The 15,174-nt window shown below is 37.2% G+C and overlaps 1 protein-coding gene across 3 annotated transcripts in view; it reads left to right on the top strand.

Annotated features, from left to right (window-relative positions):
• The first annotated feature begins 564 nt into the window (after positions 1 to 564).
• The window catches only part of UNC79 (unc-79 homolog, NALCN channel complex subunit), a 187,150-nt gene continuing 172,540 nt past the window's right edge, over positions 565 to 15,174 (top strand). For 2 of the 3 annotated variants that reach the window (XM_063091208.1, XM_063091206.1), the window contains exons 1-2: positions 565 to 667; positions 8,853 to 8,945. In XM_063091208.1, coding sequence (XP_062947278.1) covers positions 580 to 667; positions 8,853 to 8,945 — 181 coding nt within the window. In that variant the 5' untranslated portion in view covers positions 565 to 579. The remainder of the gene's footprint in view (positions 668 to 8,852; positions 8,946 to 15,174) is intronic. The other variant, XM_063091207.1, reaches the window with a different exon arrangement.

The raw sequence follows: 15,174 nt of genomic DNA, 5'->3' as shown, positions 1-15,174 counted from the left end.
CTTCAGATGTAGGACCATTGTGGTTTAGTTAACAGAGCAGAAGTAGCCTGGTTTTATTTCTAGTCTTGCCCTTGACTTTTCTAAAACTTCCATTGGGCAAGTAATCTAACAGCATTGTGCCTCAGTTACCTTGTGTAAAATGTAATTGAGGTAAGAACACTGAAAGGATTTCAGGGTTCATTTTCACATGGGAAGGGCTTTGAATTTATGAGATCAAGTAGTAATATTAATACCATGTATTACTGAAGATTGATAGGGTGCTGAACGCTCATGTAATAGATATTTATATTTTTTAATATATTTGTCCATCAGTCATTTATTGACCAACCTCTGTAAACATAGCACACTATAGTAAGGAGTATGTTTCAGAACTCTTAACAGAAAGGGAGCAATAGTTGCTTATAATTTAAATGCTCATTAAAACTCAAAATGTAAAATTAGCATATTTTGTTAATGGCAAGTATTCAGTGACTGATTACTTAATTTTGTTTTGTAGATCTTGGACAGTCAATATTTTATACAACTACATGTTTGCTACCCTTTCTGAATGATGATATTCTGAGTACTTTGCCCTACACGATGATATCAACGTTAGCTACCTTTCCTCCATTTCTGCACAAGGATATTATTGAATATCTTAGCACATCTTTTCTACCAATGGCTATATGTAAGTTAATCTTACCTAATTCTAGATTATTTTTTATGTATTGAATGAATGGAAATTGCTTTTGCTGTTATTGGCTCTAGCTTTTCATGGTTATAATGAAATCACTTGTTATATACATGTCCTGTCATTTAAATTCAGTCACTTTAGCATGGATATTATGGTGAAAATCAAAAAAAGTGAAAGATAATTTTACCTCAGAATTGTTTTATTCACGTAGAATAGGAAGAAAGAACATGTCAAAGAACAGTATATATTTCCCATATATAAATTACAGAATCGTTTGCCATGTTAAAAAAAAAAGATGGAGAGAGTGTTGCCTCAGATATAGAAATCGTTATCTTTTGCATCTGAAAGGGTGTGATGGAAAGGGCAGTAGAGTCGGGATGGGTAGATTCTGGTCCCAACTCTGTGTTCAAGTTGCTGTGTGTTGTCGAGTAGCTCACATAGTTGAAACCTCATCTGCAGAATGAGGATCGCATCAGCTTTCCCTTGCAGGGGTGTTGTGATGATAACGTGAGTCAAAATTTACGAAAACACTTTGAAAAAAGCTAAAGTGTGCAACTCATGTGCAAGGTGTGGTTATAAACACAGAACTGATTTGAATTTTATTTCACTTTTATAGACTTAATTCTGCAGGCTTTCCAGACATGAGAGCAAAGACAAAAAAACAAAAACAAAACCAAAAAACTACAAAAAAAGTTGGGTTGTGGTTTTTATGATGAAAATCCTTCTATAGTATTTTTTAAAGGAATAGATTGTAGACTAATCCATGTTTTGTGGGTAATGTGAAAAGATTGTGGGTTTAGGAGTCAAACAGATCTAGATTCAAGTCACAGCCCTGCCACCGACTAGTTGTGTGTGTGACCTTAGGCAAATTACTTAAGCTTTCTGTTTCTTACCTGTAAAATGAGAGTAATAATAACAGCTACCTCATGGGGTTGTTGTGATAATTAAGATGATTAACCTGGTATATTGCTAAAGTGCTAGCACAATGCCTGATATGCAATAAGTGTTAGTTTACTTCTCTCCTTCCATCAGTTTTCATTCTGTAAAAATACCTTTATTGGTCACATTCAACTCCTAGCGATCATTGTTTACCATTTTAATTTTATGTACTCATGATCTTATTAAAGTTGTTGCTCTGTACTAACAATTGGTAAACATATATAAGTTTTGAGCTGCATTTGCTATTTTTACAATCAAATTTAATTTTAGCTATGGAATTGTAATTTTCATGTGTTTTCAGCAAAGAGTTTGACTTCTGCCTAAGTTATACAGTAATTCAGAGAAAAAAATTAGCAGACTGACCATACCGTTCAAGTAATTGAATATTTGATCATTCTCTTTTTTTGTTCTGTATCATCTTACTGACAAATACTTGTTTATGGATATAGTCTTAGAATTGTATAGTCATATTTTTTTAAATAAGTGGTATTAGCTATTAAACTTAGGCATAGGAATTCTTGTTTTTTTGTAGAATAGCATATGAAGCTGTATGTTTCTAATAATTAATCTTATTCACTGTATCCCTGCCTCTTAGGAATAAGTTACCAATTTTGGGAGAGGTGCTAAATACATCAGGCCTCTGCAGTTATGCTTAAGATTGATTGAGTATTGTGACAGCTGGCAATTTATTTCTTCACATTTGACTATTAATTCTACTTAGTTAGAAACACAGACCCCAAAACACACCTTGTAGTCATGTTAGAATTCTTACTTATATAACTGCGTGAACTTTGGCACCTGAGGAGAACAAAACAGTAAGTGGAGTTTACAAAATTTGTATGGGTTTTAGTACTTATTAGTGGAATAACTTGATGTTCTTTTAAGGTATGAACAAGCCACTTCATGTCTCTGGGACTCTTTTTTCCCCCAACCATAAAGAAGGGGTTTGGAAAAAATGTTTAATCTCTAAGGTTATTTCTTGCGTAATAATTCTAGGTTAAGTTACATCAATCTCATTTTATGTATGAGGCACATATCTTTCTGTAACCCAGCTTTTGATCTGGTTCATGAGTTTATTTGTTGCTCTGGTTTTAATTTCTTAGTTTTGACTTTCGGTTCTCAACATTATTCCTGTAATTCAATAGTAATCAATTGTTGTCATCTTTAATCTTTGAAAGTAACCTGTAGTACCAACCTTTACAGCCAAACTGTCAACACGGTTCAGGCGTTTCTTTTGTACAGAGACACAGATCCAAAGATAGAAGGGATCTGGATCCAGACCAATCATGTTAAAGGCTTGATGTGAGAATGTGTGTCTCTTCGTTGTATCCATGTTGTTTCTATTTTTGGTAGTAGTTTCAGTGTCTATAAAGTCTGACCAAAACAAGACTGGAGCATTCAACTTTTTCCAGAATATTTTTATTTTAGGACTGAGATGTTAGGATGAAGGATGTTGCATTTTCTGAGTACTTGATTAAGTCTTTAAGACAAAAAGGTTTTTGTCCTAACTCTTTGGTGTGTTCTTAGGGTCAGATATAAAACATGGACAGTTTGTCACGTGTTAAATGATTATATCATTAAGGACCTAGAAGATGAAGTTCTGAGCTTTGAAGTGGACCTAGTGAGGTACCACATCGCTTTCAGGTTGGGCCAGCATGTTTATCAGATATGTCTTTCATGCCATCTTTTTTTTTGTCTTTTTCGTGACCAGCACTCAGCCAGTGAGTGCACCGGCCATTCCTATACAGGATCCGAACCCGCGGCGGGAGCGTCGTTGCACTCCCAGCGCCGCACTCTCCTGAGTGCACCACGGGCTCGGCCCTCATGCCATCTTTTTCAAAAAACCAAGTGCTATACTTTTATTTTTAAGTAACTCCTTTTGAGGTTCTGCAGAGGAAATTTATTTATTATAAAATTTTTCTTTGACATGACCTTTTCTTTTTAACTCCTTCCATAAATAAAATATACTTCTCTTTATTCCAAATGTGTGCAATATGCTTTGTTTATAAAAGATATATTAAGGGAGTTACTAAGAATTGAAAAAGTCATTTGCATGTTACCATGGAAACCTCTCTTCTTCCAATAGAGGATCTGTGATTTGTGAACCACATTGAAATATGGATGTTTGAAAGATGGTGCTTTGGCAGAGAAGAGAGAAAGCTGGTTCTAAATGAACATTAATTGACGTAGACTACATTATTTTAAAGATAATAATAAAGCTGAACAATTATATCAGTTCAAGATGCTTCTAGTATTCTCTAATATCCTGGACTATGCAGTCTCATCTAGCTTTTTTTTCCAATTTAAATTTTTTCAAAAAGTCACCCTCTGGAAAAATAAAGGTTCATTCAGATCTTTGCATTGACTTAAAAGCAATTGTGTGATTTAATTGAACATCTGGTTCTACACCATTGGCCCTGCATCATTTTTTGTTCCATTATTACTACTAGGATGTGTGTTATGTTTCTATGATCTTCCAAAGAATAAAAGACAGTAAAAAAGACACAGCAAAATATTGATGATATTTAAATAATATTTAATATATGCAATCTGTTTAATTAGTGAATAATTATTTTTATAAGATAGGTCTTGCTATACTTTAACAGCTTTATTGCTGAATCATGGACAATGTTTTGGAATAGGAATCCAGAAGAGCTGAATTGTGGTTCTTTGGCTGTCAGCAAATCTCTTAACCTTTTTGAACTTCAGTTTCCTCAGTTGTAAAATGGTGAACAATCCTAACTTCCCGTGTCTACAAACCATGTTTGTTGTAAAGACCATGAAATAACATATGGGCATGGCCTTTGAATATTGCGTGATTTTAATACAAGTCCATAACAGACCAAATGCATAGTCAAATCACAGGCATGTCAAATCCCATTGCAACTAATTCCAATATTCTGTTGAAATTCACATGTTGTTCTGAAATTTTATCATCTTAAATATTGCTTGAGGTAAGGGGCTATATCCCCTGGGGCTTGGGATTTTTTTCCTCCTAGAATTTGTTGTATACAACAGTAATTATTATACCAAGTTCTGAGCTCATAGAACCTGACAGAACACTTCTGCAGTATTGATAGGCATCTCTGCGACTTTTCATTAATCTACCACTCTGCAAATATTTTAATGCTGCATAGACTTCAGGGCATGCTGTCTTAGTCTTCCCTTTATTTTTAACTGATATGCCCTTATGAAGGCAAGAATGTCTTATGCTTAAACCCTGTCTCATGGAACACAGTTACCTCTGCTCACACAAACAGAGGGCCTGAGTAGAGGAGAGACTACTTGTTAATCTAGGTAATGCAGTCTAGCAAAGCACATTCTGGAAATGATTCTGTCATATGGCAGAATGGGCACCAGAATGTGTTTTTTCTTTCCAGAAGACTCTTTTACCTTTACCCTTTAGGAAAGTGTAAAGCCCGTGGGGTTTATTTCAATATATCCCAATTCAGACCACTTCTTAACAACCATCTCTCATCTGAACCCATCCAGTAGTTGCTGAACTGGTCTCCTTACTTCCTCTCTTAGCCCTCCTACCTGCTGTTCTCCACCGAAAAGCCAGAGCTGTCCTCCAAACATGTAAATCAGATCATGTCACTTCCCTCATCAAAACCAGCCAGCTTCCCATCACTTTTACAAATCGAATGACTTGGTGCACCAGGCCTTCTGCCTACCTTCCTACTGTCATCCATGTGTTTGCTCTGCACTAGACGTGTCAGCCTTTCTGCCATTTCATAAAGGCTCTGAGCTTTTGCTTTTGCTCCCTCCTTTATACTTTGTCTCAAAGTGCTTCTCCCAAATGAATCATGGTCACATGATTTGCTTCCTTCCTTTCTTTAGGCCTCAGCTCAAGTACCACATCTTTTGAGATGCCCTTCTTTACCCTCTGGATAAAACAGGACCTTCTGTCACTTTCTATCTATTCTGTCGCCCTGCTTTATATTTCTCACAGGTGTCTGTTCGCCCTTTCCTTCAGAACAGTGCTGTCCACCAAACTTCCTGTGATGATGGAAATGTTCTGTAAAATTCTGTGCTGCTCAATGTAATAGCCTCTAGCCACATGTGGCTACTGAGCACTTGAAATGTGTCTAGTGAGACTGAGGAACTGAATTTTTAATTTTATTTGATTTTAATTAATTTAAATATAAACAGCCACATATGGCTAGTAGCTATAATATGGGATAACACAGCTCTGGATCTAAGATCCATAAGGACAAAGACCTGTCTATTGTCTTTACCACTCTATCCACAGGGCCTAGAACAGTGCCTGGTACACAGGAGGTACCAAAAAACAAACAAACAAAAAACTCATTGAATGAATAAGTGACCAGAGCATTAACTGTGAAGTTGAGTGACTTAGACTGTACTCTAATAATTAGATTGGTGCACTCATGCAAATAATTTGTTCTCTCTTTTATAAAATGGCTTTTCCCATATGTTTACTTATTTGGGTGAGAATCATATAAGAGCTGTACATGATAATACACTATGAATTATAATTAGGAATGATAATACTTTAGGAATTATAAAATGCAGGAACATGTTAAGGTATTGTTACTATTCATGGTATTGATTGTTCTGGTGGTGTTGGGAGGTTAAGGAATAAGACTGAAAACTTTTAATTGTATTTCTTGAGCACAATATTAAATGTAAAAATCTTATTTTGATTATCTTCTCCCTTTTATTGTATGTTGTTTTGGCTTTTTATATCCTCATAGGGACAAGCTGCACATCTGTTTATATCATGCCTTTTTAACAAGATTCAATAAATGATGTGTGCCTGTGCATATTTATTAAATTAGAATTTCAGTGATTTTATTCAGTCTGTTATAAGGCTAGGAAATTGCAAGGTACCGTCTGTTTATATAAGCATTGGAGCCAATTTCCTAGGACTGGAGCCAGGGAAATGCTTTTGGTTTTACGGCTGGCCATATTTGAGGGAGAGCATGGATTTGTAGGGGTAGCAGGGACATCCAAAGGTCGCTGAGCCATTTGGGCCGTTCGCCAAATAGACTTCACCTAAATCATTTGAAACATTTGGGCATCTCTCCCATTTTCGAAGTCCTCCAGGCACAGTGATTCTCAGCCTCTCTTAACAGTACTTTTCATTGTTGAGAAATGCTTATTATTAAAAAGTTCGAGATGAATTTAAACAAAAGTGAAAACACTGGTCCCAAAAGGAATGGATATAGAATATATATGTTCTTTTTTCATGAGTACATCTGAGACTGGGCTTTCTTTTCTTTTTCTTTTTTTTAAACAAAGGGCATAAGGGGCGTGCATTACTCCTCCCGCTGCTGGACACCTTGCTGGGTGTGTCCTTTCTTGTTTCTCATCCCTCTCATAGTACTTCTCAAACAGAGGTCCAAGGCTAGCTTGCATCAGAATCACCTGATGTGCTTATTAATTAAATATATAGTTTCCTGCTTTCCAAACTGACTAAGTTAGAATCTCTAGATATGGGTACCCGAGAAGCTGAATTTGAACAAGCTTCCTGGCTAAAGTTTGAGAGTAACTAAATCTTATTCTTTAGCATTTGACTCAAAGTTCTTTTTCCTGGGTTAATCATATTTGATTAATCATAATCAATTAACTTTACCATCTAAGAGCAGTGAACTGATCTCCACACCTCTGTCTAATTATTAATGCTTATTTATATTGTCTAGCCAAACTAACTTATCCACCTGAATATCACCAGCTTGGTGGTGGTGGGGGGAGGTTAGCAACAACCCAGCTGCAAGTCATTAATAAAAGCAAATTCAGGTAAATGGAATTTAATTATAGATCTTTTTTGTTTGTTTATTTCAGTAAAGCTGTCGGAAAGGCCACTGTCCATTATAGCGTTCAGAGTTCCTTATGTAACAAAAATGGAATTATGTTAAATTTTCTTTGTCTTTTCTAGTTTATTATGTGACAAATTTTTTATTAGTGTTTCAATGGTTCTATCATTCATGTGTTTTATTATATAAGTCATCTTATCCTTTTTGCATGTAGGTGAGATATAATCCCCACATATTGTACTTTAATGTAGAATAAAATAAAGCAGATTTTGAGATTATCTGGTTTTTCGTTGTTGCCTATGTCAGTGGTCTTCTCCATTATGTGTAGGAAATTGAGAGTTGACTTTTTGAGGGTGTTATATTCTCTGTTTTGTTCATGCCTGACAGTTTGCCACACAGCCTAGTTAAAAGGAGAGGTTTTTCCTACTTCTGCAATTATCCCTGAGAAAGGAGGAATTCATTTTATATTTGAGTCCTAATAAAGTTTCTCCTATTGTGGACCCTCTCTCAATTACTGTGTTTGGAATAATAAAGTACTCTTTGGAGACAACATATTACCCCAAATGACTTCCATACGTGCTACTTTTGAATACTTACAGGGGTTACCTGATACACCCTATTAAAAAGGAAAGACAAAGAAATTTAATACAGAGTTTGATGTCATTATAAACAAACCACTTAAAAATGACTTAAAAGCAGTATGTAAGTGGAGACCATAATTATACAGCTATAAGATGAATTTTGAAGAAACCAACTTGCTTTTGATTGAATACTTGTTGGCACAGGATAAAATGTCCAGCAACAGCGTTATTCACAAATGCAAAAAGTGCTTTATTTCAGACAACTCAGATGGATATGAAGATGGTAAGCTCTAGAAAACTAAAAAATGGTTCTCATAGTACTGAAGACATTGATGATTTAAGTTACATGTGAAGGTTTGAATAAAATTGTTTAATGATATATGAGAGTTGAAAACAATTTTTAAATTACTATGTTAGTTTTTAATAACACATGATTTAAAATTTGTAACTAAATAAATTATATATTTTAAGTAAACTATTAATTCATCCGCATATCTAAAAATTAATACATTCAAGTTGGGTTTAAAAATCTTTTCTTTTTACTTTCTTATTGGATAAACTTCACCATGTTTTTATATCTGGGCACATAGAGGATTCTGTTTTTTCTTTCTTTTCCATCTAGATATAAACATCTTGGGAGTAGAGATCACATCTAAGTGCAGCTCTGATAAAACATCACATTCTGGTGTTGTTCCTTCCTGTAGATTCTCAGTAAATTTTCGCTGTGGATGATGGCAACCGTAGCATGTGTATGCTAAGACAAATTTTGTGGATTGGGAATTTTTTTTCATAGTTCCTTCTTAGCTCTCATACTCTTTGTAAAGTAGCAAGTATATGCAGAGATTAAGTTGTGTCTAATCAAAAAACTTTTGGTTTCAGTGGGTTCCTCAAGGAGAGAAGGCGTCCCTGCCCATGTTAATCTCTCTGCATCGTCCATGCTAATGATTGCAATGCAGTATACATCCAATCCAGGTAAGTGGAAATTTGTGTGGCTTGACTAATTCCAAAACCAGTAATTAAAGAAGACATTAAACAAGCAGGCTGAAAATTCTCATACGAGAACTTCTCTTGATGGACTAGAAAGTTGGAGATGTGTTAGAGAACACACTTTTGAGTTGAAATAAATTTCCCTTGCCTATTGCTATTAGCAGTGATCTTGCTGGCCATTGATATTTTTAGAATATTTGAGAACATAATTTTAGAATATTGACTGGAAATTGGTTGAGTATAATTGTATAAAAATAGTTAAATTAGAAACACAAAAAATCACCTGTAATTCTAACAACTAAAGATAACAACTGTTAATATTTTACTGAATTTGCTACTGTAATGGTACATAAATATCTTTGAACATAAACTTTTTACTACATTTGTGATTATTTCCTTAGAATAAATTAATAAAAATGGTATTAATGGGTTAAAGGGCTTGAAAATTTTTCAATATTCTCACTAGTTATATATAAAAGTACTTGTCTCATTGTGACCTGTCATTGAGTATTAAAAAATGTGTACAGAGTTGGCCAGATAAAAAATAATTTCTCATTTTGATTTGTATTTCTTTAATTACTAATGATGGTGGGTAGGTTTTCATGTGACTTACTCTTGTTTGGTTTCTATTCATCAGTATAATTGCAGATGAACTTTGGAAAACTGACCTACAAAAGAGGCTGATTGTTGGATTCATATACTAATATATGAACTCAATTTTTATTTTCATTTAATGTTTATTTGGAAAGTGAACAAATTTGGTGGCACTGTGTTTAGCCATCTGCTTAGTTACATATAAACAATCTTTGAGTTTTTTACTCACGATGAGGAAAAAAGTTTTTTTCATTTCAAAATCTTAACCCTCCTTAGTTTGGAGTGTCATCTTTTGTCTTAGTTTGTTTGGGCTGCCACAGCAAAAATGCCATAAACTGGGTGGTTATAAATAGTGAAGATTTATTTCTCATAGTTCTGGAGGCTGGGAAGTCCAAGAGCAAGGTGCTAGCAGATTTGGTGTTTGGTGAGGGCCTGTTTCCTGGCTCCTAGATGGCCATATTGTCAATGTGTCTTCACATGGTGGAAAGGAAGGGAGTTCTCTGGGGCCTCTTTTATAAGGGCACTAATCCTATTCATGAGGACTCTGCCCTCATGACCTCATTACCTCCTAAAGGCCCCACCTCTAAATACCATCACATTGGGGTTTAGGATTTAACATATGAACTTCAGGGAATACAAACATTCAGTTTATAACATTCCACCCCTCGCCTCCCCAAACTCATATCCTTTTCACATGCAAAATACATTCATTCCATCCCAGTAACCCCCAAAGTCTTAACTTGTTCCAGCATCAAATCAAAAGTGCAAAGTCCAATACCTCATGTGTATATCATCTAAATCAATATGGGTGAGACTCAAGGTACGATTCATCCTGAGGCAATTTCCTCTCTAGGTATGAGCCTCTGAAATCAGACAAGTTAAATGCTTCCAAAATACAGTGGTGGGACAGGCATAGGATAGATATTCCCATCCAAAAGGGAGAAATGGGAAAGAAGAAATAGGTAACAGGTCCCAAATAAGTCCCAAACCAAGCAACGTTAAACCTTTAGGCTCAAGAATAATCTTCTTTGACTGATACTCTGCCTCCCAGGCCCACTGGGGCAGAGAAGCCACTTCTGGACTCACTGGGATGGTGGTTCTGCTCCCACAGCTTTGCCAGGTAGGGGTTCGGACCCCAAGGCCCTGCTCCTATGGGTTTGGGTGGCCCTGCCTCCATATCCCTGCTGGCCATTGCCCTAGTAGGGGCTTTCCATGGTGACTCCACCCCTACAGTGGTTCTCTGCATGGGCCCTGCTGTTGCAGGCTGCAGTCCTTTGCTTCTGACTCTCTGGGGGTGGGGTCCTGGCTCTCCTGGACATTCTTTGAAATCTAGGTGGAGGCAGATATACCCCTCCAGCTTTGCTGGTGCAGTGCATGCTGCACTGGGGCAAAAAGGGCTGCACTTAGGACATCTGTGGAATGTGCAAACTGGAGCCTGCAATGTTAGGCAGTGCCAGTTGACATGCCCTGAGGTCTCAGAAGTTCCAATGGCTTCTTCTTTGAAACCATTCTTCCCACAGTGCCCTTGCATTCTGGGCCTGTGAGGGGAGGGACATCTCTGATGATTTCTGAATTGCCTTTGAGGTCATTCTTGCCTTGTTTTGGACAATAGTTCCTAGCTGACTAATCTTCTTATTAAATGGTCACTTGGCTACACCCTCACTGTTCTCTCCCTAACAAGTTTTCTCATCCTTTCAATACAGATAGACCGGGAATTTTCCAAATCTTTAAGTTCTGCTTCCTCTTTGATTAACAATTCTGTCTTTAAATCATTTTTTTCTTCTTGCATTTTACTATAAGCAGTCAGAAGAAACCAGGCTGCACTTTCAACACTTTGTTAAGAAATTTCCTCAGCCAAATATCCAATTTCATCACTTAAAATTTCTACCTTCCACAAAACACTAGGACATGAAGACAATTCATCCAAGTTCTTTGCCATTTTATAAAAAAGAGCGCCTTTCCTTCAGTTTCCAGTAGCATTTCCTCATATCTGCTTGAGACCTCATCATAATTGCCTTTACTGTCCATATTTCTACCAATATTCTGCTCAGGATTACTTAGTTATTCTCTAAAAGACTGAGACTTTCTGCACAACTCTCCTCTTTTCATTCTGAGCCTTCACCAGAATTGCTTTTAAAGGTCCATTCATAGCAGTGTAGTTTTTTTCTAGCATTCAACTCAAAACTCTTCAAGCCCCTACCTATTATCCAGTTGTAAAGCTGTTTTTGCATTTTTAGATATTCATTATAGCAGCACCCCACTTCTCAGTACCAATTTTCCATTATAGTCCATTTGGGATGCTGTAACAAAAACATCGTGAATTGGGTGGTTTATAAGCAACAAACATTTATTTCTCACAATTCTGGAGTCTGAGAAGTCCAAGATCAAGGTGCTGATAGGTTCAGTGGTTTGGTGAGGGCCTGCTTCCTTGTTCATAGATGGCTGTCATTTTGCTCTGTCCTCATATGGCAGAAAGGGCAAGGGAGTTCTCTGGAACCTCTTTTATAAGTGCACTAATCCTATGATCTATTCACTTCCCAAAGGCCCCATCTCCTAATACCATTACCTTAGGGATTAGGATTTAGCATATAACTTCTTAGGGGGCACTAACAGTCAGTCTATAACATCCCTTAAGTATGAAATCTCTTATGATTATTATATGAATTTAGTGAAAATGTGTTTTTTGGGGGAAGTTATATTCTCATATCTCACTCTGTCTAGCTTATAGGACCATTGAAATATCAGTTGTATTTATAATATATTATGTTCTGGGAAAAAAAACCTTCATTTAGAATCTAGTTAGTCTCATCATGAGGCTTTAGTCCTAATTTCCAAGTTGGGAGGCAGTAAAGCAGAGTGGGTAAAATCATGTGGTTTGAGGTTAGATGTATGTGGATTCACACCTGAGCTCACCTGCAAATTACTAGTTAATGTAACCTTGAGCAAGTTCTTTAACCTCCTTACTATCAAGTTTCCTCATTTGCAAAATGGGAATAATTCTTTTTGCTGTACTTTAAAATGTTGTTGTGAGGATTTAATGAGTTAAGTGTACGTGAAGTGCTTACTTAGCATAGTGACTGGCACATTATAAATGCTCAATAAACAGCAATGCTAATCTCGACAATTTACCATATTCTTCTTGAAGTTGAATGTTTCACTGGAAAATTACTATGGCCAGATACAGTTATTGTATCTTCATTTGTTCATGGGGGATGTTTATAACCAGCTTTTCTATACTAGGAATTACATTTGAGACCCCAAACTAGTCTTGTGATGTGGAAAAGAAAGAGGCAGTATTTGCCAGGGGCTCTCTGGTACTAAGTATTAGGGTGTAATTCTGTTGTTTGAATTTGTATTGGGAAAAGCAGAAAGTGGCAGATAGAGCACAGTCCTTGCTCAAATAACAGGCATTCATCGAGTAACTTCTATGTACAGGGCTCTGTGCTAGGCATTGTGAAAACAACACAAAAATGTAAGGTTTGGTGCTTGCTATGGAACTTATGTCCATCTGGGAAGATCAGATATATTCACATAAATCATTAATTAGCAATGTAAAGTAGTACATGGAAAATACCAAATAAATACTGCAGACAGTATTAATTCATCAGAGGGAGAGAGTTCTACGGATTGAAATGATTGGGAAAGGCTTTAGGTCACATGAGCAAAGTATGGCTCTTAAACATGGACAGAGTTGATTGATAGGGTAAGTGGGAATTCTGGGAGGGGAAAGCAGTTTAAACAAAGGGACATTCCATGTCTGTTCATGGGGCAGTCAGTGGACTGCCCTGAACAGGATTCTTGTAGCAGACCCATGGAGAATAGCAGATGCTCTGTAAGCGAAAGTGTCCTGGAACATCTGCATTTGAGAAGTCAGTGATGGCTTCAGAACAACATTCCAATTCTAGAGTGACTAGTCAATAAATCCTTACTGAGTATCCACTATGTGCCAGGCACTGGGGACACTATGGTTAGCAAAGTAGAACTGACCCCTGCCCTTATCTAATGAAGCTTATCATATGGTTGGGGGAGGGGGAGGAGAAACTATTAATCGAATAATTATAAAATCAAGTGTAAAGTTTCAGTTGCAACAAGTGCTTCAAGTGTGTTGTGCTATGAGTCTCTATAAAAGGGGATTTTGCTTTTATTGGGGAGATCAGGGATGGCTTCTCTGTAACCGTTGGTCTGAGACCTGACGGAAGAACATTGTTAACAAGGCCTACAAGGGGAGGAGGATGGTTTGAGCAGAGGAATCTCCTGTCACCTGGCAAGCAGGTGAGACCGAAGGATCAGTGTAGCTGGAACTCGGAGTGAGGGCTGCCTGGTGTGAGATGAGACTTAGAGTTCCATGGGCCAGAACGTGTGGGATGTTGGGGCAGTGTTAGGGAGACCTGTGTTTACTCCAAGTCCAATGGGAAGCCCCTGAAGGACTTTGAGCATATGCGTGTGTCTAGCTGGTTGCAGTTGAGAATGGATTGAAAGGAGGCCAGATTGAATATAAATTGACCAATAAAGACGTCACTGCATTTGTCTGGGTATGCTAAAGGCAGGGGCAGTTGAAACTGAGAAAAGTGGATCTATCTGAGAGCTATTTAGAGAGTAAAATTGGTAGGACTTGGTGACATATTGCATATAATGCGTTCCTGGCTTGCAATAGCTGGATGCATGGTGGTTCTATTCACTGATAAAGGAAGAACTATTGGAAGAACTTCAGGCTTCTGAGGGAAGATCATGAGAGCTGTTTTGGACATGCTGTATTCAAGGTATCTTTGAGACATCTAAGAGAAGATGGTAATTATGTAGTTGTATTGTGGATCTGGAGCTCAGAACAGAGCTTTAGACTAGAGGTAAAGAACTTTGAGCCTACACTTAAGTGTCCAGTGACCTTCAGTGAATTGCACATAGGTGGGTAGTGAAGTTGAATGAGTGTGAGGTTGCTCAGGAGAGAGCATAGAGTGAAAAGTGGAGTGGTTCCATGACCAAGCTTTCAGAAATTCCAGCAGAAAATGGCCCAGTCGAGGAAGATGAGATTGCCAAGGAAGAGAGATTGTATTTATTAGGATTTCTTTGGCTGACTAACAGAGGCTTTAAACTACAAGCATGTTTGTCATTTATTTAATAGCCTACTATTAAGCCTTGAAGATAGCTCCACAATATCAGGGGGCTGAGATGGCATTTTTGTGTTTCTTTTGGACTCCCCCTCGTGTTTGCAAAGTGGCTGCCACAGTGGAGTTTATTATGTCTTCATATAACCACATCCAAAAAAAGGTAATAGGATCAGTCAGGGTCATTAGAGAAAGGCTTCCTGGTCCCTTTTTACTTCTATCTGAGAAAAAAAAAATGTCTCAGAAGTTCCCCAGCAGATTCTCTCTTAGTTCTTACTGTCTAGAACTGAGTCGTATGGCTATCTCCAGCTGCAAGGGAGTCTTGCTTTTCTAGTTTGTATATTGGCAGGTGGATGAGGAAGAAAGGGTTGTTGATAGCAGTTGAGTAGCAACAACACTGTGCACCACAGATGATAGGAGAGATTCTTGTCATGTCATGAGGCCAAGGAATAGTGTTTTAAAAACGAGACAATGGTCAGCCGTACTGAGTACTGCTGAAAAGTTAAGTAAGATGCAGA

Source organism: Cynocephalus volans, chromosome 3 (assembly GCF_027409185.1).
Source record: "Cynocephalus volans isolate mCynVol1 chromosome 3, mCynVol1.pri, whole genome shotgun sequence".
NCBI lineage: Eukaryota > Metazoa > Chordata > Mammalia > Dermoptera > Cynocephalidae > Cynocephalus > Cynocephalus volans.
Note: the sequence above shows the minus strand (reverse complement) of the source record. Positions and strands in the feature narration are given on the sequence as shown.